Here is a 24,880-nt window from a genome sequence, read left to right as displayed (position 1 = left end):
CACTCTGTCACCCTGACTGTAAGGAAGTTTTTCCCTATATTCAGATGGAACTTCCTGTGTTGCAGTTTGTGCCTGGTGCCTCTTATCCTGTCACTGGGCACCAGTTTACCTACAGAAAACCCAAGCAGGACAGAAAGGTTTTTGTCTTCCAGGTACAGCAGAGCAGGTGAGCATTAAGACATAGCAAGTCGTAAGTAATTTATTCCCCAAAACGATAATTACTAGCATTTTTTTTTCGGCAAAGTAGCAGCCGAATATTGGTGTTGATTTTAATTAACTAGCCAATGGGAGGCAGGATGTGCTGATGAGATCTCATGAAAAAGTTAATTAATGCTCTGACCTAGTTTAAAGTGTTGCTTAAGTGGAAACCAGGGGGAAGGCGACATCAACCAGTTATGGATCTTTTAGCACGGGTAATCTGTATCACTGGTCAGTTAATGAGGCTGTCCATAAGTGCAAAGTCCTGCCATGTGATCCACCAGCACTTAAATTAGCATCCTAGAAGAACTGAGTGAACACCCAAGAAATAAGGAAGTCATTTCCAAGGCAAACGTAATTCCATCTTCATGAACACATCAGAGAGAGAAGAGGAAAAAGCTCTTCTTGCTCAAACCAGGCACTGGCTTGCGATAACTTTTGTGTTCATTTATTTTCTCACTACAGAAAATAAGACACTTCAGGAATTTATTTAGTCTTTTTCTGTTTGGAAAACAGAAGATACTTCATCTTACTGATCATTCATAAATTCTTCGTATAAAAGCAGATTTCTCCTCATCTCCAAAAAGCAGGGCCCTCTGTGATTCTTACCCTGGGCACACAACTGTTTATAACTGCCTAATGACTTCTGCAGACCAATGCCAATGAATGCAGGACATTGATTATTGCCTTATTATTGCTCACGGCCTGCATTTTGCTCAGCACTGTCCCTGTCTTGAAAAGTTAGCTATCTGAATAGGCGGAATAAATTCACCGTGGGAGAAAGGAGGTTTTAGTTCACTCCGATTCACAAGCAGGGGTCTGAGGCACGAGGACGTGAAATGACTGTACCAAGGTGACACTAGTGCAGAGCCAAACCATCTCATCCTTTGCCCATTCCTCAGCACTACATCAGCTTCCTCTCAGCTGAAGGGAAGACTGGCAACGTGCACTTGGGACTACTGCAGTCGGAAGGGAACAGGGAGACATAATTTTAAAATTAATGTATGAGGCTAACTACAGCCTTAAAAGAATCTCTTCCTTTTCATAAACAGCTTCTTCAAGGTGGTTGGGAGTCAGATCCTGAACTTAAGGTTTGTGAATGTTGACTCGCTGGCCGGGCAGCTCTGTTTGAAGCGCTGCACATCGCTGAATCACCGAAGCAAGCTATTATCGGGCAGCTGAGCATCACATCCTTGTTTAGGTCACTCCATAGATAAGCGATGGTTTGTATGCTGCGCTAGTGGAGCCTCAGAGCCTTTTCTAGGTCACTCCACAAAAAACATATGAAATTCTTTCTCTGCAAATCACAGCCTAATGTTTTGTTGGAAGCCTGAGGTGACTCCTTCCTGGGAGGCAGGAATTAGATACCCTTGGCACCTGACTTCTCCCTAACATGCATCCCAATCCCAGATGGGAAATAGATGTATAAACTTTTCTGAATCCTATTAAACCCTTTACATTGAGGATACGTTGAATATCTATTTTCTCTTCTTATTCTGTAGGGACTTGCAGAATGCCTTTAAATAAGGTCTGTTGTCTTCTTGGCGTTCAAACAACAAGAAGATGGAAAGGTTCATGATCTGCTGCCCTGCCTATAGTACCTGACTAGGGAAGGGGAGGCTGGAAGGTTCCTACAAGAGGAGGGAGAGCCAGACACAGCTCTCCAAGGAGTGCTTTAGGTTTGTAAATAGCCTTGGGTGTGGGGAGGCTTCAGCTTCATGCTGCTAGGATTTTGTCCCAAATAAGGGACCAACGGCATGCAAACAGTCTGAAAGACTTAGACGGTGAGTCCTGGGTAGCAGGGAAGGTAGGCTGCCTACCTGAGTTACCCTTTTTACACTAGAGAAGGGCACCCCGTGAGCTCTGTCACTAAAACCAGGGAGCATTGAGTGGTGGTATCCATAGCCGCATGGGGAGCAGTGCTCTCCCTCCTTCTTCCATGAGTGCTTCCCAAACTCTGGGCCTTTGCTTCATGAAGATGGTTGGGGCTGAGCTCCACAGGGGTCTCCTTTGACATGCGCTTGTACGAGATTTCCCTGAGTACAGCTGAGCTAAGCTGGACCTTGAAAGAGACATGCTTCAGTGATGCTTCTTGCCTTTATTTCTACTTTTTGTGTTTACCTGGTGATGCTCAGTGCAGAGAAGTAAACTTCTTAGCTCAAAAAAATACTACCTTCCACCTGTCCCATGCATGAGGGATGCAGGGGAGCTGAATAGACAGCTGTTTAGAAATTCCTGGCAGAGGATCTTGCACTTGGCACCATGGCCCAAGGCACACGATCACTTGGCTCTGTCCACACACACACACGGATGCTACGTGGCCTGTTTGCAAATACTGTGTGACTCCATCTGAAAGGCGCCAAGTGCCCACAAACATCTAGCAGGATGTTGGTGACTTCCTTAGTGAAGAATGTCCCGTCCTTGGTGCCAGCAACAAAGCCCTGGCATGACCAGGAGGCAGAAGAACAATGTAATAGTAGACTTCAGCCACTTGAAGGGCAGTTGAAAAGGTGACAGAGCCAAACTCTGCTCAGATTCAAATTCTTCTCAGTGGCGTGATGGCAGAGATGGTGTAACAAGAAGCAAAGGACACAAATTGTGGCTTGGAAGGTTCGAGCTGGGTGCTGGGGAAAAAACTTACCCATGGGGAAGGTGTGCAGCCCTGGGACAGATCACCAGAGAGGTTGGGGGAACCTCCATCCTTGGAGGCATTTCAAGAATCTGCTAGACAAAGCTGCAGCTGACCCCATTTAGCATTGGCAATCACCCTCCTCTGAGCAGGAGGTTGGAGTAAAGGTGTCCAGAGGTCTCATACTCATCTGATGACAACGCTTTAGGAAATAAATAAATAAAATTATGCTCTTTCCCGTTGGCACGTGCTGCAGGAAGACGTAGGATGTGGCCTGTGGATTTCCAAAGCCTGACAAGCCCATGCAGTGGGAGGAAGGGAGTGGAGGAAGAACCCAGACCAGGTACCAGTTGCTCCTGGAGGGCTCGCTTGCTGTTTCCCCAGCCAGCAACCCCTCTGGCCTTTCTCTAGACATGGGGCAGCTGCAAGGACGGGTCTGTGCTCTGAAAACACCCCTTGCAGTATGGATGCACTGGAGCTAAGAGCAGACAAATGAGATATTGGCCCCCTTCTGATGCTCTCACAGGGTGAAGGGGAGGAAAAGAGCTAAAGAACATCACAGCTGGTGAACCTGACTTTCTGTGCTGGTAAAAAATTAATGCACAAGTTCAAATGTTGATTAAAACCAATGATACACCTTTTACCTTCCCTGCCCGTATCTTATCCAAGTCTGTCCAATACCTATGCATGTGTACCGGCTTAAAGTTTATGCTAACATGTAACGTATTAACTTCTGGTGCTGATCGGGGCTACCGATTGCGATCATTCGGAGGTTGTATTACCTCCAGGGATGGTATTGCATTTCTGGAGGTACACAACACGTTACGCAGGGCCTATTTTGGGCTTAATTTTGTCCAAAAGCTGTATTGAAATGCATTTTAAAAAAATAGTTGTAACACAATATCACTACAGATGGCTAGTCTATTTGACATTCAGTATAATGAATCAATGGTTAAATATTTCATGGCAGAGACGCAAAATGACTGTCTTTAATTATATTTGAAATAAGACAGCATGTACATCCTGAAAGATTTTTTTTTTTAAGTTAGTCATCCTGGGCAAGAGACCATGTAAACAGTATGGATTTTAACCTCGTTTTTTGGGGGGGTGGGGAGGGAGGTTGTAGCTTAATTTAAACTGTGCTTTGAAACCATGACTGAAGAACTGGACATGTGGAAGCAGCACATGTTATTGTGACATATTTGACTGTAATTTTAAGGGATTGCACAATAAAAAGTATTTTCAAGAGGAAAATTCAGATGAATCCTCCATGTTGTAGTTACACAAGGGAACTGGATGGGTAACTGCTATTAGCGCTAATGTAAAATCCACTGCACTTCACCTGATTTAAAGGCATCTAAATGTACCACCAGCTTTAAGAAGCCTCAAATCAATGATATCAGTATTCACGCTTGTCAAAAATGAGACTGCAGGAACAAGGAGCAGTCTCTGCATGGTGAGTTTTTGTCTGGCAGATCACACCCTGGGTTGGAAGGGGAATTTGGGCAGCTGTTGGGATCAGTTCACAGCCTTCAGTGCAAAGGGTTCTGCTGGCGCCAGCTTTTGGGTGGTGCAAGTCCATCCTTCGCTCACTTCTTGGCCCGATGTAGCTGTGCAGGCACCACTGCCTGTCTCCAGGGGCAGGTCAAGTGGCCTCCTTGGACCTGCCTGCGCTGCTTCAGCATGCAGTCCCTGGCCATTTTGGCATATTTTGCTGTGCTCTGTTCCCCGCAGAGGGGTTTGCCCTGCCTGTGACAGTTCAGTCATCTCCCAAAGCCTTGGCTGTTGCTGTTGAACTCAAGGCTGACGTGCAGCCATGAACACAGCAATCGCAAGTAATCCTGGGCTTGGACCTGATGCTGGAGACAAACGTGAGGGTACAGCCCCCTGCCAGCACCCCATGCGATCTCTACCCTTGTTTGAAACTGGGGGGGCTCTTCCACTGGGACAGTCCATCCCCATCAAGACTCTGACTCCTTGTGACTCACATTTCCCTTCTGTGCCGAGTGTGGATGGCACAGAGAGCAGCACCAGCCCTGGTAGCACAATACATTTGGGGTGGGGGAGAAGTACATGCACCCGTATGTACTTGACAGCAGCTCTCAGGGATGGGGGAATCCCACCCTGTAAGAAGCATTAGACCTCATACTTTTTAAAGCCTTTTTTGTTGCCTTACAAGTCAGATTTTTTTTCCTCCACCTTTAGTCTTGGTTAAAATCACTTGGGTACACACGGAGACATGACTGTGCTAGCTCCCCGTGGAGGGCATATCTTCTTTCTGCTGCCATTAGGGTTAAACTTTGCTTTCAGTGATGTGCTCCCGCTAATAAGGTGGGGGTCTCTTACACAGAAGCCCTTTTAAGGGGCATTAAGAGTTGTAAATAAAGCTTTCATTCATTTCTGAAGCCTTCTTTATACTGAAGCCCATGAATCATGCCAGCTAATGCCAGCTCGAGCGCTGATGGCCAATGGTTTCAGTGCTCCGCTTAAAGCTCTGCAGGGAAAGTCCCGTAGATTTTTAAGTTTGATCCCATTATCATCAGTTTTCACAAGACTTTCGATGGATTTGATATTTATGTAGATACAGAGGACAGCCAGGGCCTCTCTCCCTCGCATCTGTTCTGATCCACTCAGTTCTGGGCTTCAGACCTAGTCTGGCACTTTCAGCTGTGGTTTGGAGACTTTTGGATGCTCTGCTTAGGCAGGATTTCTAAAGGGAATATTTTTCCCACCATCTCCCAGTGCTAATAGAGAGTTGCCAGCAGGGATATTCCAAAGGTATTTTGCATTTTTTCTGCTGCTTCGTGTCTGTTTTAGTTGCCTTTCAGTCCTCAGCAGTTCCTTGAGTTTGTGATTAGAGTCTCATTTAACATCCTTTGCTATGGAAACTTGTATTAGTGCCAGGGAACTGCTAAGCAAATGGCAACACAGAGCTTAAGAGTGGGAGGGAAGCATCATGAGACATGATGTTTATGAGGGAAGTGGAAGGTGGAATTCCTTTCATGTAAAACCAAAAACCTGCAGCAGTACTTTCATTGTGTCAAATTCCTCCTCCAAATCTTTCTCAGGTTCCTCTCACTTTGCACTTTTGTTCCCCTGAGTGTCTAAATGATTGTCCTAATTTATCCAAGAAACAGGGAGGTTTTATAAAGGAAAATTGAGGATATTCTAAAGGACACAAAGCCTGCTTTGCAAATGCTGTCATATTCCTCAAAAAATGGTGGATTGGGACTGGAAGGGAGTGGGGTAAATGAAGGAAGGAAGGCAGGAAGGATGTATGTACTGCAGAGCAATGGTCTTGCAAGAATCATGTAGCTATATTTGTTTCTGTAAAATGAAACACGCTGTGCTCTACAATGATAAGCTTTATTTCCTATCTGTGGGAAATTGCTGTCATTTAGCAACTCCAGGTTTCCCTGATGGTGCATTGCTATTAAATGATGTGAATCATGGAAATTACAGCTCTGCAGAGATCCAGCTCTGGTGCCTTGCCCCCGTCTCCTTGCGTGGTCTTGGCTGTGACAGTTCTGCCATAGGCACAGCCACTTAAGGTAGTATAGGGACATGCTGGCTTGCTTTATGGAAAATATTGTGACAATGAAAAAGAAAGTCACAGACGTTCATGGGGGCAAAGTAGAAACTGGTTGAGCTCTCCCACCTCCGAGCGACTTGTGCTGATACATGTTTATCAAAGCTCCAGCTGGAGAAGTAGATGAGTACTTCTCACCATGGGATAATGCAGAAAGAAAGGTACATTAGCTCTTTTAAAGAAACCACAGCACCAGAGTAAAAATGAATTCTGTGGGGAAAACATTTCAGCTGTTGCTTTCTGCATTAAAAATATGAAAAACCTATTTTTGGTTTAAATACAAGCTTCAGCAGTGATTTGGAGGCCTAAGTGCAGTTACGTCAGTCTGTTAAGTTATTGATTTGTTCCTTGCAAGTCTTCAAAAACACATTAGAGGTGTCTTGGCTTGCTTGCCTGTACTGGCGCTGTCATTTGGAGTGAAATCTTGGCTTCAGACTTTCAGAATTGTGGCAACAATTGCAGTGGGCAGCACCTGCCCTTTTTATGCTGGGCCCTGAGTAGCCTGGGTCAGAAGAATGGCACTTGCTGGGGCTTCTGCACCATAACCATGGCTTTCTTTTTTCTTTTTCTTTTTGACCTAGTTGGGTAATAGTGTATTTTTTTTAAAGTGGGATTCATTATTGATGCTGTGACCATGCATCAGGAGCACTCTTGTATACTGTTTTTCACACTTCACCCGATCAGCAAAAAGCTGCTGAACTTACCTTTGTCTGGCTGAAAAAATATACATGCACCTTATATATATGAAATTGATATGTATAGGTTAATCTACTCTAATAGCCAGAAGCATTCCTCTAAAATGCCTGCTTTTCAAAACTTCAGCATTTCTCACCAGTTCAGTCATCTTTAGAGTTGGAAACATTTGCCTTTGATCCCTTGGGTTGGGGTAAAAAAGCCTTGCAGTGCAAAGCAGGTTTGGTCTCTGCAACTCAACGTGGGATTTTGGTCTGGAAGAGGCAGGCGGCTGCTGTCTTCTCCCCTGAGAAGGGAGGTTTGTGTGAAGCTGAGCACTTGGGATCTTGCACGGTTAGGATCCTCCCCGATAGGAGGAGAAATCCTGATAGGGCTTTGCGACAAGCCAAGACAGTATTGCATGAACACAAAGAGGTATTCATTTAGGTAGCTGAAGTATCCTGCATCCCAGCTGTTTCAGATACCTGTAAGCACAAACAGCCCAAACCCTCTGTTCATCACCGGAGAGGAGCTGTGGCTTGCCAGGTGCCGTGGTTTTGAAGACCTGATCAAAGCAGACAGCCACAGCTAGCTCAGCTTTCAGGCGGTGCTCATGGCTCCGTCATTTTTTCCTTCAAAATTGTTAAAAAAAAAGGGGTAGCATGCTCCCTCCCTTTGAGGGGGGAAGAAAGGGTTCTCCCTGCTCCACACTCCCTTGCTTTTCAGGGGGAGAAACCAGTCAAAAATGCAAGAATATGTCAGCAAAACCTAGCCCTGAGGCACGTGCCAAATTCCACCTGCTGCAGCCTGGTCTAAGAAGTGCTGAGAGGCCAGGACTCCACGTTGCCATCACCCAGAAGAGAGGTCGCCGCCTGGAGAGTTGGCTCTGTTCCCAGAGAGTGAGACAGTGACTGAGTCACTGCAGCTTTGATTTTTATCCTTTTTTTTTTCTTTTTCTTAATTAGAGGTCTTTGTTCCCGTGCCTGCCCAGGTCTAACCCTGTCTGTGATCCAGCTAGTAGAGAACAAACCGGTGTGGTGTAACCACAGATGCAGCAGAGCATTCAGTACTGAGAAACAAAATCCTCAGAGAAGGTATACAGTGGGCATCTAGCAATCCCTTAAAAATAGCTAATCTAAAAATAACAGAGATTAGGGAGGGAGCTCTCCTGCAAAGCAGTTAAGGAGCTTATGTCTGGAGACTAAGGACAAAGAACAGGGCTCTATCTGCTCTGTACCTTTGCTTTTAGGCAATAAATAAGTCTTAGGCCAGAGGGCAGGGCCTCTTCTCTCTCTGCTCTTAGGCAGAGCCTGAGGCAGTGTGAGTCTAGTGCTGACCCAGGAGTTTGGTGCTTTGGCTTCACGGGAGGAGTTCAAGGCCTTCTCCAGCTGACTCAGGAACACGGTGTGTGAAACTGCGCTCCAGTAGGACAGAGGCCTTGTGGGGCTCTCCTGCCTCAGGCCGTGTCCAGAGCTTGCTTTTTTCTTCTCCCAGGCTTTCTCAGCACTGGGAGTGGAAAAGCGGGTGAAAGCCTCCGTGTTTCAAGGGACCAGCTGGGTGCAGGAGGAGAAGAGGGTCTGTGAGGAGTTGCCGTGGGCATGTGCCACCTCAGGAAGCTGCACAGCTCCTCCTGCTGAAGTGCTTCCAGACAGTTCCAGGATGGCCTCTCCGTACCAACTGGAGGTCAAGAATAAATGCAACTAGCAGGACAACTGAAATACCAGCACAAAGCCAGCAACAGGGGTCCGATCTCTTTTTCTGTGAGGAGTGTATGCTGTTGGTTCAAATCTTTCAGTGCCAGTGGGGCCTTTAGGAGCTGTGAGGATTGAGTCTGGAGGTGAGAGTGATAGCTAGGTGTCCTTTCTGAGGTGGCCGTGTAGATGCATGATAACGTGCCCGGTGTTGGTGACACAGGATCAGGGTAGCTCAGGTGAACACTCACAAGCAGGCCGAAAGCTGCCACAGACTGAGGGGAAGATGGTTTATGTATTAATACATTGCTCTGCCAGGTTTAGCTTTGCTTCCCTCTCAATCTCCGGGCGGGGAGAGAATTTCCATTGTGCTTCTGCTCTGTTCACAGCTTGGAAGAGGAGGGCACAAAACCACTTGGCAGCTGAATAGTCTAAAGCAAAAAGGTAGCAATGAAGAAAAGCCTTGTCTTTCCTTGTGAGATAACCACTAGGCCTCCCAGATAGGTCAGAAGGACTCGGTGAGCATTTCACAGCTCAGGTTCTGAATAATATGGAAAGAGCCTTTCCCTGACCAGGGGGAGTATTGGAGAAGAGCCAACAGCACTCTGAGCATATTCTTGCCACTTCCCATCAGCAGCATGCCTCTGCAGAGAGCTGGAGCCTGGCAGTGCCCCTTTCATGCAGGGGCACTGATGCAGGACCTGATTTTAGTCCTCTAGCTGCGACTCAGAGTACAGGCACCAGAAATGGATGTGTTTTGAATGGACCTTTGCAGAGGGCTGTACCTTGGCAGCCGTAACCTCATAAAATTACAGGAAAAAGTCTAACTAATCCAAAAAAAACCACCACCCAAACACAGCTTTTCATGATGTATGGAGCAGGTAATAAGACTGTCATCTCAAATCAAGATGCACTGCACAGGATCAGACTGCAGCTTCCCTCCTAAGTTATAAAGATGCTCTCTAAGAATTGGTGAGTGAAATTAATACCAAAGCCTTTGTCAGTCCTATGCCTTGTGAATGAGAACCTCAGTTAATTAAAGCAATACAATTTGCAGAAAGCTGCAAAATCTAGTTAGAAGCTCTCTGAAGCAGTACACTGGAGATAACTGCAGGGGCAGACAACACTGTGTAAGTAGAGGGTTCTTTCCTTCCAGCACTGCATGCTCTCTGGCCTTCAGTTTCTCTCTATTCACCATAACCCCACTTGCAGGACAGCAGCCTTTTAGATGAAAGACATGACTTTTATCTTTATTTTTAGCATAGCTTCCAAGGGAAAGAAAGCCAATGTGGTTGTGCTTTACTCAAGTTACTTTTGAACTCTTTGATCACATCTGTTAGACAGGTAATGATCTGGGAGCTAATGTGCTTACTGTAACAAAACTCTGTTACGAGACAGAGGAGAGACTTCAACAGTGTAGAAAGCCAGTGGGGGTGGCTCAGCTCCTAAGCACAGGAGGACTTGTAGTGAAATGCTGTGAATACTGCAGCTGACCTTTCTTGTTGGACCTCCCTACTGCAGCAGGCACTGGAAAATCCAGGCGAGAAGCCAGGCTTTATTTCTTCTGCTCTTGAGACTATTTACTTCAAGTCAGGCTAGAAGCATCTTTTGGAAATTCCCTAAAGACCTAAAAGCATGAGAACATGAGAATATGACAAATCTTTGGGGATATTTATGTGTGGATAGACATACGTAGGTCCATCTGTAACAATTTCCATGCAGATCCCAGGGATTACAAGGTCTGGAAACTCAGACACACACTCCATGCCAAAGAATTAGGAGTCCAGTTGCTGACTGCTGTGGATTGTTTGGTGACTGAGAAGCTGAGGAGACTGTAGATCACTGAGTTCATAGAGTTGAGAATGAAATGGGATAAACAGCAGATCACCAATGCTTAAAGGGTTGTTTTACTCCAAAGGGAGAATGAGAGGTGAGCCTAGGTAAGACCTGCCCTGTTACTCCAAATGTTTCTGCTCTTTCCATGTAGTTCCTCCATCACAGCTGCAAAGTGCAGGATTGCCATCAGACAGCAGCTGCGCCACAGGCACCGGCAGAGTGATTAGGATGTGCAAAATCACTGGGGAGCAGGAATGCATGGGAAGAGGGTGGGTACCAAGACTTAAATAGACATATATTGCAAGGGGGGAACTCTGGAAAAAGCAAATAAATGCTAGTTATCACAGCCCCAAGTTGTAGTTGGGTACACGATGAGAGCTTAGCTACAGTGTGCTTTGTGTCTAACCTCGCTTCACATAGTGCTTTTCTTTTACGGTCGGTGAGATGCAGAAAGGCTCTTTGTCAGGAGGGAAAGGGGCCTTACAGAGCCCTATGCCTGCATGTACTGTGCTGAAAGTTTAAGCAGAAAAAGAAGAATAGTGTTAGCGTCCTAAAAAGCTTTCCTTCAAAGAGGATTCAAATGAAAACAGATGCAAAGAGGGTAGCGCAAAAGAGAAGAAAGGTAATAGCAATCAGAGCACCAGAAAAGGAGAGAGGCAGGATTTGGTGTGGGGCTGTAAGAAATAGGTTTGGCTCCCTAGTTTCTGGACCCAGTACTGATGTCTGTTTCTTGGACCTGTTGGTGGAGTACGCAGCTGAATGTGCTTGTACTGGAGGCTCCCTCAGAGCGGGCAGGACCAAGACCATATTCCTGTGACATGGCTTCGAAGTGGTGGCAGGATGAAGGCATCCCCGAGAAGGCTACACCAGAGGAAACTTCAGGGGAGGAAGAGGAATGCTTTTGCTTTTTCTCAGAAAGCAGCAGGGAGCTTTGGCAAGGGTCATTTGGATGAAACGCCAAAGCAAGCAGCTGGTTCAGAGGTCACAGCTGGTATTGGCACAGAGGAACTTGCAGGCGCTGGAAGGAAATGGTTCTCAGAAGGCCTGCAGTTGCCAGAGCTCAGTGGGGTGAGAAGCCTCAGAAGACAAAAAGGGCCAGGGAATGTTTCTCATGAGAATGAGGTGAATGAGGAAGGGAGATGGGACATCATGGCAAGGAGGAGTGTTGGGAAAGCAGAGCAGGGGTCTTGTAGGATCTGTGACGGAACAGAAAGGGGCTGGGGCAGTCACACACAGTAAACCCTAGCTGTTCTTATACTTCCTCCAGTTTCCTCCTATGTATAGAGTAGAAGAGGGTTTCAGGAATGTGTCAGAAGTAGAACAGGATTCATGTATGTGAAAGCTCTTCAGGCTCTGAGCTGCCCTGTCAGGCTAACACTGCCAGTCCTAAGTGCTCTTAACTCTTAAGTTTTCCTTTCCACTCTTGTTCTGCTGGAACATACCGAACATTCACATTTTCAAGCTTTGCCACTGAAAACTAGTCTTTTAAGGGAGAGCAAGTTTCTCCCAAAGTAATAAAATTCCAGGAGACAACATTAAGATACAAAGAAACCATGAGCTGGCTATCACAATCTCATGCTGAGTTCAGAAGTGGCACCTTAAAAAGTCAGATGCTGCTGGCAGACCCATAGCAACAGATCCCCAGGAGGGAAAAAAAAAAAAAAGAAAAAAAAAAGTCAATTTACTGGCATGTGGTACAGCAGAAATAACATTTGGTCTTTGAAACTTCCTGTACCTTAGGGTGTTGATTGCAGCAAGCAAAAGGCTTAAGCTCCTTGTTACTGAAGCAGGAAGCAAAAAAGCTTGTCTTACAGCCAGTGAAGAGAAGGCCAGCACAGGCTAAGAGATTTTCAGATGCCTGGCTGACCCACTTTTTGCAATGCAGATGACTGCTTGCTGTAAGTAACCTTAACCTGTCCCGAAGAGAAGTACAGTCACTGGAGTACAGGTTATGGGGCTGGGGTAATCTGGTAGATAGATGCCTACTTGACTATGCATGAGAAAGACACGTAGGACAGTTTATACATTGACCTCGGTGTTAACCAGGAACCTGAATCAGCAGTAAGTGCTTTGTGATAGTTCAGTCCGAACTCGGCAGAGTGTGCCACGCCAAATGCCATTAGCCCCTCAGTTATCACTGATTGGAGTCAGTGCTGACGACGAGGAACATTTCAGTTTCAGTGGAACTGACCCTGTGTAGGGAGGCTTGCTGATTTCAACGATTGCCTTGATGTGGCAAAATATGAAACACGCAATGTGTTTTTTTGTGGTCCTGGAAACTTGTGTGAGGCAAATCTGTGGGGACTGATAATATCCTTTATCAGACGTGCTAACACAGCGGCATAAATCAATCAGTTTTAGGGCAGCCAAAGCTGTACTACAGTGAGCATGTGAAGGACACAGCTATAGGTGAAGGGATGATGATCATGAAGAAAATTACTAAAGAATACCAGGTGTCTTATCCTTTTTTTGGAGGGGGTGAGGGTGGAGAAGAGCTCATATTTCAGCCTTCCTCTGCCCTTTCATGGGGTAGCCACAAGAGGCTTTTCCAGAGCAAAGGCCAACAAAACACTATCTGGAGGGCTTGAGAGGGCTTTAGAATGGAACCCAGCACAGCCTGATCTTCCAGCAGTTTTAGTAACAGAGCTGGGAAGTAAAATGCATGCAGATAATAGATTTAAATAGCAATATTCTTTCTTGCTTTCAGTTGTGATAACAAGGTGCTAGTTTGTTGTGAGAAAGCGACCTCCAAGTGGATAAAAATGCAGACTACAAACTTTGGTTTAATCACTTGTAGTAAAGCACAGAACAAACGTTGTATAATTCAACAGGGAGAAAATCAAATCAACCTTATTTGAGTCTCCTTAGCATCCCTCCTGCCCTGTGCACTTCCTGCTGAACAGAAGCTATTCAGCTATTATTCTGTTTTCATGTGTTAAATTCATTTCTAGCAATTGTGAAAGGAGGAAGTGAGTTGTTCCTCTGTGGTGTGACAGTAGCAAAGGACTGAAAAACATGCTAGGTCTGCTGTTTATGAAAGCAGATTTTTTTTTCATTGTTATTCATTAAGTCTTTAAGGTGGTAAGTCAGTAGATACACATTAGCTTCAATGACATGAAATTGTACAGCTTAGGACTCTGGCCTTGAAACTGTCAACGCTGAAAATTCCCATTGCAACAGAGCTGCAATAGTCAGAAAATGTGTTTCCTTTTTGTCATGTTTGCCTCTCAGTAGTTTGATCTTTACAAAATATCAAGCATGAGGCTTAATTCTGAATTTCCTGTCTCATATGTACCTTCCGTTTTAACCAGCTCCAGACATGGCTGCTGGCGTGGTTTTATCATGTGTTAACATTGACACACCGGTAAAAAGAAGGAGCATAGTACACACTTGTGGGCTTGCTCTAAATACTGTTGGCCAATGTAATCTTTTTGCTGATAATGCAGTCCATACGAAATAAAGGTAAAGGCTATAGATTACAATGACGAGGTGCCAGGGGACTGCACTGCTCCATCAGGAGGGCACAGGACCCCTTTCTTTTTGTGAAGGAAATGAAAGTAAGGTCAAAGATTTCCACCTAACGTGACAAATAGAAACTGGTAGTCTGGAGAATGTTGTAAACAAGCATTTTGGCTTCTTTGTCACTTCTGCTTTCTGGAACTCCTTATCTTTTTTTGGGGGACCCAACAGTACCTACCAAATTCCCCACTGCCAGAGCTTTTTTTGATGCAGTGGGGAGATATCACAGAGATGGCTGGTTTCTGGATGCACTGCATGTGCTCCCACAACACAGCAGATCTGCTGAAGTCGTTTATTCCTGTGCTCAGCTCCGGCCTTGCCCCCTGCAAGGTGTGCTGGGGTGTTGCCTTCCAGCTCATAAAAAAGGGGCCACCCCGCCCCCCAGAGGGATGGGTGACAGATAGTGGATGGGAAGATGTAGCCTGGTACCAGAGCAGTGCCTGGCTTTAGTTACCACCTAGGAGGCTAGGCTTGCATCCCAGCAAGCCCAAAAGCCCAGGCTTGGCTGCTCTCGCTAAAAACCAGACTCACAGACTGCCCCTGCAGGGGCCTTCCCCTGTGCCAGGTCACCTGGGAGCAAAATGAGGCCTTTTTGGCAGCCACAGGACTTCTCTTTTTCTTTTTTTTTTCCCCTCTCATTGACCTCCCTTTAAACACACCACTTTGCCACCAGTCCAGAGGCTCTTGGAAAAGCCACCAGCTCCTTCCCAGCCTCTGTGGCAGTCGGCTTGCCAAGAAGCCCAGCCAGCTCTCAGCTGGCAGCGCTCCCGCCCGCCAGGCCACCCTGCGGCCTCAGACAGCAGCCGGGGCTGCTCCCTGACCTCAGCCGGCTGCGGTGTGCCGGGATGGCCGGTGTTTTCTTTCCTAGGAAAGCCTTGGGCTGGGGCTTGCACAACAGGGCTGTAAAATGACCGAGCGCTGATGGGGCACCTTAGACCCCTGTACGTTGCCCGGATGATTTGCAAAGCAGCAGCTGCACCATCCCTGTGCTGGGCAGCCCTCTCAGGTCTCTCCTGCAGAGCTGAGGCTGCCAAGGCAGCATGCAGGAGGGCTCAGGCACCAAGATGGTTTGGCATCCATCCCGCTGCCGCAGGACGCCACGCTCCTCTGCCCACCTCACACACAGGAGCTTGGTGGCGTGGCTTGGGAAACCCTCTCCTCGCTGACCTCACAAAAAAAAAAAATAAAAACTGCATGTTCTGAGGAAAATCAAACTTTAAACTACTGGATCGCCTCACCCCAATACTACCCGTTTTTCACCTATTTTTCACCCCGAACGTGCCCGCCCACCCGCACAGAAGACCCGCCCGCTGGCAGCCGCGCCTGCCCTTAGCCAAGATGGCTCCGCCCGCTTCACCGCCCCCTCGCGCCGACATGGCTGCCGGCCCCCTCGCGTCCTGCCCGGCGTTCGGGCGTGGTGGGGGTGAGTCCCGGCTCCGGGAGGGCTGGCTTTCCCTTTATCGTCCCCATTGCCACGTTTTGCTGTCTGTCGGGTGCTGCAGCACGCTTTTCTCCTCAACAGCGGGGGGAAGGTTTGTGGGGGATGGACATAAACACCTCAGCAGCCATGGCTTCCCCCCTCGGGGCTGTGGGGGTTCAGGCTCATGGGGTCCTTGATTCCCCTTAGTCCCCTTCAGCTTGCTTTGTGTGGCTCCTGTTTCCCTTCTCTGCAAAGCACCCAGGGCTTTGGTCAGGCTGGAGCAGTAGTTGAAATACTGCATCTCTGTCTGCAGGAAAGGAGGAAAGAGACGAGGCTGATTCAAGAGGGCTCCTGTCCTCCATCCCCCCAAATGAGCTGAATGTGGCAGCCGGTAATGCCGGTGCCTCGCACCTTCCACCGTGCCCATCGTGTCCTGTGGATGCCATCTGCCCCCTGTATTTGTGCAGGAGCAACCACATGGATTTGTCTGGGAAGTTCCTGGTAGCAGCCCTGTGCCCCAGGCTGAGGGTGGTCTGAAGGCAAAGCCAGTTTCTTCTTGGAAGTATGTTTGTCCTAATCGTTTGCTTAAAATGTTGAGGCAATGGCAGAGGGTAGCAGCCAGGATTTGGTCTCCTGGACCTATGGCTTGTATCTGTACCCTGGATTTTGCTGCCCTCTTCCTGGTAAAGGCTTGATGTAAGCATGTGTTGGTATGTTAGTGTTGGTATGGAAGCACCACTAGATAAACTTGGTGTGGAAATAACTTGTGCATCCCCAAGTGGGAGGGAAGGGTGTCATCAGCAGTTTGCTTTACTTCTTTACGGGTTTTGAGTAAACAGCCCGTCTGGCAGCTTCTTGTAAGGGAAATCTTGGCTTTGTTTCTACCATGTACCTGCACCTTTCCAGGAGGTCTCCATCACCATCAAAAGATTTAAGGATGTTACTAGATATGCTATTCCTGATTCCTAGAAAATATCTTTCTCTCTGCCAGACCTGACAAGCAGTGGTATGTGTGATGACTGACTGTTGACTTCAGCTGGTATATGCCTTTTGAAAGGTCACACCATCCAGTCAGCCTGATCAGCTGATGCAAAACATATAACCAGACTGTTTGTTTCATTCCAGCGAGCTGAGATTGACAAACCACGAAGAAGGAGGGGATACTGAAGCAGTGACAAGCTCTTTGCTCCTGGCATCTGTCCCAGCTGACTGCTCCAACATCAGTGCTGTTCCCAGGTATGGCACAGGGGTAATAGTGCGTCTCTTTGTGCGTCTGAAGGCCCAGGGCTGAGCTGAGATCTTGTTTGTCTTCACAAACGAATCTCTCCATCAGTTCTGGAATTAGAACCACTGCAACCTTGGCTTACATTTCCTTACACGGTCAAAGTGCACTATGAAGTTGGTGGAGACATGGAGGGAGCCGATCTAAGGGAGAACTTGGGGGGAGAGGGGAGTGATTAGTTTTAATTGGGAAGAACTGTCTGGACCTGATCATCACATGGCTACCCATGTTGTCAGCCCTGGTGTGGCAACGCAAGGAAAGAGGCTGGCAGAGGCAGCTAACAGAGAAGGCCAGAATCACAGCAGCCCACACGTATCAATGTTGGCCTCAGGCTTCTATGGTACTACACTAGCATCTCCTCTTGCTATAATCTCCCATTTTCCCTTGGAGGGATAGAGTTGTGGGTGTTTTGTTTGTTTCAGACCAAGGACTGAATTAGACTTCTGTAAAGTATTTACGTATTTAAAAAGTAGCACCAAGCAGGAAAACAAATTGGAGGTACGTTTCTTCTCTGTTTTCCTTATGCACAGATCATCAGTGATTTGGGGCGAGGAGAACCTTGTCTGTAAAGAAACTGGGGGAGGATTGTGTCCTTTGTTTTGTTTTTAATTTTCCACTCTGTTGTCTGTGGAAAGTTTCCATGAATGCACTGACCTTGCTCGTCCCTCCAACGCAAGGCAGCTGGGTTCCAGTATCACAGCCAATATCTTCACTCTGTTCATTAGCAGGTTGGTCAGCATTCTGCAACGGTCAGAGGTGTGTCTTAGCTACAAGTTTCTTCAGGACAGAAGCACCTGAGGAATTTATTTTTTTATTTTTTATTTTTATTTTAATTTTATTTTTTATTTTTATTTTATTTTTTAAATAAAAACCTCGTGGGGTTATTCACTTCATTTTTTCAATGCTTGTCACTTCTAGGGGTTTCTTTTGCCCCTGTGACTGTAGTGTTTATCACTGTTACAAAACCCCTGAGATAAAATTAAGAAAGCAGCATATTTTGTTATAAAAGAGGAAATAAATGAGAGTCTATAGGGTCCTGATCCATTGCCTGTCCGCTAGATCTGGTTTCTCTGCCCTACTGTTCTTTATCAAGATAGCACAAGGATACAGTTGGTGGAGGTGGCAGCGCAGAGACACAATCTGCTTTTTTTTTTTTGTATTACATATAAGTAGACAAAACAGATGATGGAAGGAACGTGGGCAAAATCTCCTGCAGTCTCTGTAAGAGACTAAATTCACATCTAATGAGAAACATTTTTGTTCTGTCTGCATTTTTTTTCCCTGTGAAAAGCGTCATCTGTTACTTAAGTGAGGGAGAAGAACAAGATTTCAGCTCACATTTACCTCGCTCAGTCTCATTGTCATTCTCACTGTATGTGCTTAAGTGAAGCTCCTGCCTGAAAGTCTTGCTGGCATGAGGCCTTGCAGCAAGGCCTAGGTCAATTCCTATTTGGTGTTGCTACAAGTATAAGGCTGTAGTAAAGCTCTGCTGTGAATTGACTCGGTACTCTTCTAGAGCTGGAGCCTGACTCTGTACTTCTGGGAAGCCTCTAAGAAAGCCAGATATGCTGTGGGCTCCTAGTTATCCAATGTAGGGCTGAGGGGTGTGCTTTTTTTATTTTGTAACTTGCTCTTTTCTTAAATTTAGTACCAATACTCTAAAACAGCTTTTCTCAGCTCACAGAGCAGTACAGGAATGCCAGATTGTCTTTCGCTCAAATTTCATGCTCTAGAAACACTGCTCAATTGACTCCGTGTCTCTGCAGCAGAACCATGGAAGGAAAAGAGTCATCACCGAGCCATCACTCGGAGGAGAGCAGCGTATCAGACCTACCCTCTGTTTGTGACCTAGCAGAGATCTTCCAGCCTCCAAGCAGCACTGAGAGCAGTGAGGAGCCTTTTTGTTCTCTGGATACTTTTCCCTCTCCACTCCCAGGTAACAGCTTCTGCCTTCTCACGTGGTCTTTCCTTATCCAGTGCATTATCTGTGCACGTCATTGGAGTGAGTAACAGTGGTCTCTTACAGGTGTATCTGCCTTGTCTTAAAACACGGTTTACCAGAACTACAGTCCGTTCTAGCTTGACAGATGCAATGTACATTGTGGGTTGATGAGACATAGGAGAGCAGTTCAGAGGATGCTCTCAGCTGCTAATGTTTTGATGACACTGTTTATTCATGTTTTGTGTGCTCTCAGAGGAAGAGGATTACTTGAACAAGCCCACAGAGCAATCGTACAGGCATCAGTAGGAATTACTGTCTCAAATTACTATTATTCAAGATAAATTCTTGCCTTGTGCTCTTCATGTGCTCACCACGTATCTTCCATTAGTGAGCTCGAGACATGGCCGTTGTAGCCTGTTGCTTGAATAATACAAGAGAGAATGTTTGCTTGTACTAAGACACGAATGTGATGAGCTGCTTCAGTTTAGCTCCTGGGAGACAGCAGTTTCCTTATTTGAAGGGGGCTGATTTCTGCAGAAATAGCATTTTAGACCAGCCACTACTCCAGGTTCTCAGGAGTAATGGCATATATGGGATCAACTGATGTCTGGCACATTCTGATTACTACATCCCTCAGCCTCACCGGCATGAATAGAATATATGTCAAGAAGTGTTAAATCAAAATGCAGTGGCCCAGTGACACTTCTGCCATATATTCGTACTGGCTGGGCTGAGGGGTGTAGTAATTATGTTTAATGTTGTGTGTGTGAATCTGATTGCAGATAATGTGGGAAGATGGTTTGTCAAGACAAATCTGCAGGCTGAGCAGGTGTAACGTGGCTGATAATACTTCTAATTACTTTGTAGTTTTAAGTAGTGTAAAAGTAGAGTTTGGCGCCTTGTCATCCTCGGGCACCAGGTGGCTTGTTTTGGCCTTGCAGAATCAAGAATTCTGCTTGGAATTAAATGCATGAGTTGTTTTTTTTTTATTGTTTTTTTTTTCAGTGGGGATACTGCTATTTAGTGTGCTAAACAGAGCAGCAGTGGGACCTACCAAACTAGTCTAGCTGTGTCGATGTTCACTACTTGCTTGTGCAGTCATCTTCACCTCTAATTGTGGGACATGCAGAACCTGTAAGAAAATCTGCAAATACTAGATACCAGTCTTTACTTGGTTTTCCTATGCGGACCAGGAAGTCACGTGTCTTAGGCTACTATTGCAAATTTTTCACAGTAAAGCCACGATGCATATATCATTAGAAGAATAATGAGTCTGGTTTGAGGTTTTGCATTATTTTTTGTGAATAAGTGTGCTGACCGCCGCTACAAGGAATGTCCTGAGCAAGCCTTTTTCCTCTCTCGTGAGGATGGGGAAGTTCCTGTAACGGTGGGACAGGCTGAAGGGCTTTGGTCTATTCAGATTTCCCAAGCCGTGTGTCACAGGTATGAAGAAGTTCTGGGAGCTGAGACAGTTACCGCGATGTGTAGGGCAGCTTAATTGCTCAAACACCCTTTAGTGTGTCTTGGGGCATCTGGACTTGATTGCTCTGATGAATGTGATGCACAGAAGAATGTTATGACCACTCCTCAGTCCTGAGACTGGGCTGGGGCATAGCAGTGGTGACGTTTGTGGAAATGAAGACATGCAGCCTGCAGCCCAGATGATAGCATTGGGCAGGTTGTTGGCAGTGTGGAGTATGTTGCTAAAGCTTGGTACCAAGGTATGCTGCAATGCCGGGCCCTTTACCCTTGCTGTCTCCATCACCCCCTGCTATTTTAAAGAATTCCAGATGTACTGAGAAGGACAGAATGGGCTTATGAGCCTTCTCCTTCACCACTTGTTTTGGAGACCCCTCACACGCAAAAAAAAAAAACACACCACAATTGTGGTAACTGTGGGCTGCGCACTGTGGGATGGTTCCTTACCTTGTGCTCCTGGTAGTGAAATAACCAAGCGTCACATCAGACCCAGTTCGTGCTCTGAACATCTCAGTTCCTTTATAACAGCGTCAAACTGTTACGCGTGCCTGCTGAAACTCTTTTTTGATGCCACCTCAGCTGTCTAATCCATTGTGCTTGGTCAGCGTAGCAGAAAAAAGCAGGAGTCTTTTAAAAACGATCTGCCTTTGGCAGACTTTCTTGGACAAGCAAATTCTGTCTTGGGAAAGGAAGCTCCTTTGCTTGTTTGTATTTTCACATTGTAAACTGCTGCTGTGGCACGAAATAAATGGGGATCCCTTGTGGCTATAGCTTGCACCCCTATAAGCTATGGGATCAGAAGACTTGGACAGTATGGGTAACGGGTCTTCTCATCAGACTTGAAAGAGTATTTTAGGGGTGGGGATCTTCCTCTGATTCAAAAGCACTTCCAAAAGGCCATTAGGTCTCCGGGAATGTGACAGCTTCCCTTAGCAAAGAAGCAGAGTGACAGCACAAGCTGTGTTACCTGACGTCTGTCACGAGCCGGACTGAGACTGACCAAAATATTGTGGCATCCCAGCCCCGGGAGTCGGAAGTGAACGTGGAGGTATGCCTACTGCCTGAGTCATTAGTAATTGATCTTCTTAATCTGGAGAGTCTGCGTCACCTGTGACAGCAGAAGGTGGTTCCCATTAGTCAGGGAAACAGGGCCTCATGATAGCAGGTATCTCTAGGCGAGAACGGAGTAGTCCTGTGGAAAAACTGCTGAATATCTAAGTTATGGATGGATGAATGGCTTCAGGACTAGTGTGGGAGTGAGGGCTGTGTTCTCCTAACAGATAAGCTTGCTTTTAGCTGACTGTTGTTGTGAGCTCAAGTGTTTATGTAGCTGAGAAAATTAAATCGGATCGGTGAACTTTTGGCATGCTTCCTTTTTTCTTATACACCCCCTTACGCTGGAAAATAATTAAAGAAAAAAGAAATTCATTATTTATGGTGTTTCTGTTCTGCATCACTCTGCCTGGGTGGCTGTTGGCTAGAGCGTGTGGCCTTGGGGAGGGATGAGCCTCCTCGTGTGTCCTGTAGCTTCTCCTTTGGTCTCTTTGTCATGAAAAGTTGTTGGAAAGATCTGTCCTTAGGAGACTGGGTGGGTAGAGGGTGTCACCCAGTGGAAGGGAAAGATGGGTGGAAAATGTGGTGTCACAGGAACGAAGGAAATAGAGGAAGGATGACAGTAGAAGGGGAAGGATGGCAGTAAAAGGGGAAGGAGGGATTCTGAAGCAATCGAGTAGAGCAGGGAGACAAATAATTCACTGTGTGGTTGGAGAGGCTCGTGTATGTCTCAATAACGGCTAGCTCTCAGAAAAATGCCCGTCTGGGGGACAGAGGCTTCCAACCTTTAGTTACCCTCTCCAAAGTCACTACTTCTCTTGTTAGGGTTTGCTTCGCGTTTGAGCCCACGTGTTGGTTATTTTCCACGGGCTCCTGCGAGCTCTCTAAAGACAGCAAGGATCCCAAAGCGGCCATGCTTCTTGCTCCTGCTCCATCCTTAGCGCTGGCACTGCTACTCAGGAAGCCACACGAGGAGGCAGCTCAGGGAATCGGTCCCCAACTGGCAGCCACGGGAATGTTTGTGGGGCTGAGATGGGGGGGACAGCTGCTCTTGCTGGCAGCAGCGTAGGAATATGGCAAGACGGAGCAGTCAGCAGCGTGCCCTCTCTTTCATGTGGGGTTACAGCCTTCCCAGAGTGGTGGCTTCTGGAAAAAGTAATGTTAGGGCATTAATCGCTTTTCCCCTGTGGGGAGCCGGGCTGTATGTTCCTTGTGATGGATGTTGTTCCTAGGCTTCCTTCAAACACAGGCTGTTCTTAACTCCTAGCGAGGGCATGGGGGAAGCGGCGCGGAACCGAAGAGCGTTTCTCTGTGGCCCGGATCCAGAAAAGCTTGGGTGAAACTGGTGAGTCTGAGCCGTGGCGCTGCTGCTGCTACTGTGCTAAAATCCTGAGGAGGGTAGACCTGAGCATGATGATACCCCAGTTTTAAAAATAAAAGCAATCATGGTTTGTGGACTGTTTGGGTTATGTTTTTTTATTTATTTTTTAGCCAACCAAGCACGTGTTAATCAAAGCAGAGATTTCCAGACTGACACAGCTCTCAGCTCTCTAGGCAATTGTGAGTTCTCTGAAGAAACGCTACACATCCCACTGAATTTACATGCTTAGTTTTGCAGCGAGTTGTGGTGTCTTTTATTAGCAACCGAGGAGTCGCATTAATGTCAGTGCATGTGTTTTGATGTGTCCTTAAATGCTCCCCCCTGTTTACCATGTCTACCTGCCTGTCAAGAGTTGCTTAATCTCTTTTGCAGAGCTGGGTTGTGTTTACTGAAGAAGCCTGGCATGGTTTATGCTTTTTCTGTACGGGAGTTGTGCACAAGTGCTGACGTAGAAGCTGAAAATGAAAGGGGCAGGCTGTACTTTTCATGTCAGCAGCAACCTTTCAGGGCTGGCACTTGACGGGTGCTTGGAGATAGAGTTCAGCCCAGAACTCGGTGTATTCATTCATTGTTTGGTATAGAAATTACAGCTTGGCTGTTCGAGCCACCACTGTTACCAGAAGTAGCAGAATTTCCAGAATGGTTTTTTGTCTGCCCTTGCTGAGGACAGCCAGAAGACTGAAGACCTTTATATAAGGTCTCATTTAAGAGGTCAGTGTTAGCTTTTTATATCCCAAACATATGTGATCTTTTGAATCACTTTCAGAAGGTTCCACAGCTGTGCTAAAAAAAGGCTTTTTCTTGTACTCCTGGCTGCCGTAGTTAGATACAGAAACTTCTGCCAGTTTCCCTTTATCCCAGAGACGCAGACTGCCCAGAGAGTATCTTGCTTTTTGGCTTGATGCGAAGATGAAGCCGAGGGTACTGTACAAAGGGGGTTTGTGCTAGTATGAAAAGTCATCTTGGACTGCAGGAAGATAACATTCTCCCACTTGCAAATGCACTTCCGATTGAACTGTGAGCCCAAACGCCTTCAGAAATAATTGTTTTTTTCCTAGGTGGATGACCTGTGCAGAACTGCTTTTGACTGGCTGAAGCTTGTGGCCCCTGTTTTGAGAATTACTGGATTTTCATCGGTTATGCTTTGTTTCCTGCTGCCCTCTAGTGAGCAGTGTTACTCATTTACGGTGCTACCAACCTTAACGTGCTTGGAGCTGATGGGCTGAAGGCTTTTTTTTTTCACCTGGTGCAGATGTATGCTGCTGTAGTGAGCTCAGTCCTGTGGCAGCTGTCTGCCACTGAGAAAAGATGCTAACCAGTTCCCAAGGCAGATGTGGGAATACTTCTGAGGAGGGTTGGCTGCTCACTGTTTAGTGCATGGTCCTTGGCATAATGTGGCTTATTTTGCCAGTAGGTGAAATATTTGTTTTTGTCCAGGAATAGCCTTCCTACATCTGTCTATTACAGCCATACCAGGATTTGATTCTGTTATGGGAAAGAAGAGTCTTTAAAGATTGGTGGTTATACTATTTTTGGGGTGTAGCTGTCACTTCTTTGCCTTCCCAAAGGTTCTGTTTTTAGCAACTTGCTCTTCTTTTATCCCTGATACTGGTGTAAGCATCAACTTGTTTGTCAAGGTAGGTGATTTGTTTAGCTTAGCAAAAGCAAAAAAGCACCCATGTTCAAGCAAGAACGTGTACTTGTTTATTTATGATTTCTAACCACGTACACTCAAATATAATCAAAATATTAGATTTTTCTTAAAACCCTACTCTTTTCAATAGAAAACCACGGGGAAATGTTTCAGATCCTAATAATTTTATATAGACCTGGTGATCAAGTGGGGCAGATGCTCAGCTGATGTGAATTTATCCAGCTCCTCTGAAGTCGTGGCCAGGCCCACAGGTGTGGTAACTCTGCAGCTTCAGTGAGTTTGGCAGGGTTAGCTCTGTGGCACGGTTGTGTTGAATATTGGACGAAGCTGCAAAGTAGAATTCATGCTACGTGACATAAAAGGAATACAGGGGAACTTCATGACACAAAATGAAGTGCTCAGCACCACTCTGAAGGTCTCCGCATCTTTTATAAATTAATTTTTCAGGCATGTTATATAAAGCATCCAGCCAAAAATAAATCCTGGATGAGAAAAAGCTGGTGCTTTGTTCTGCACAGACTGGAGAAGAAAACTA

General features: G+C 46.3%; 1 protein-coding gene across 1 annotated transcript in view; it reads left to right on the top strand.

Annotated features, from left to right (window-relative positions):
* Positions 1-15,408: 15,408 nt before the first annotated feature.
* Positions 15,409-24,880, top strand: part of SHLD1 (shieldin complex subunit 1) — a 42,733-nt gene continuing 33,261 nt past the window's right edge. Inside the window, exons 1-3 of the mRNA XM_066993484.1 lie at positions 15,409-15,557; positions 16,680-16,790; positions 18,603-18,772. Coding sequence (XP_066849585.1) covers positions 18,610-18,772 — 163 coding nt within the window. The 5' untranslated portion in view covers positions 15,409-15,557; positions 16,680-16,790; positions 18,603-18,609. The remainder of the gene's footprint in view (positions 15,558-16,679; positions 16,791-18,602; positions 18,773-24,880) is intronic.

This window comes from Anser cygnoides, chromosome 3 (assembly GCF_040182565.1).
Source record: "Anser cygnoides isolate HZ-2024a breed goose chromosome 3, Taihu_goose_T2T_genome, whole genome shotgun sequence".
Lineage (NCBI taxonomy): Eukaryota > Metazoa > Chordata > Aves > Anseriformes > Anatidae > Anser > Anser cygnoides.
Note: the sequence above shows the minus strand (reverse complement) of the source record. Positions and strands in the feature narration are given on the sequence as shown.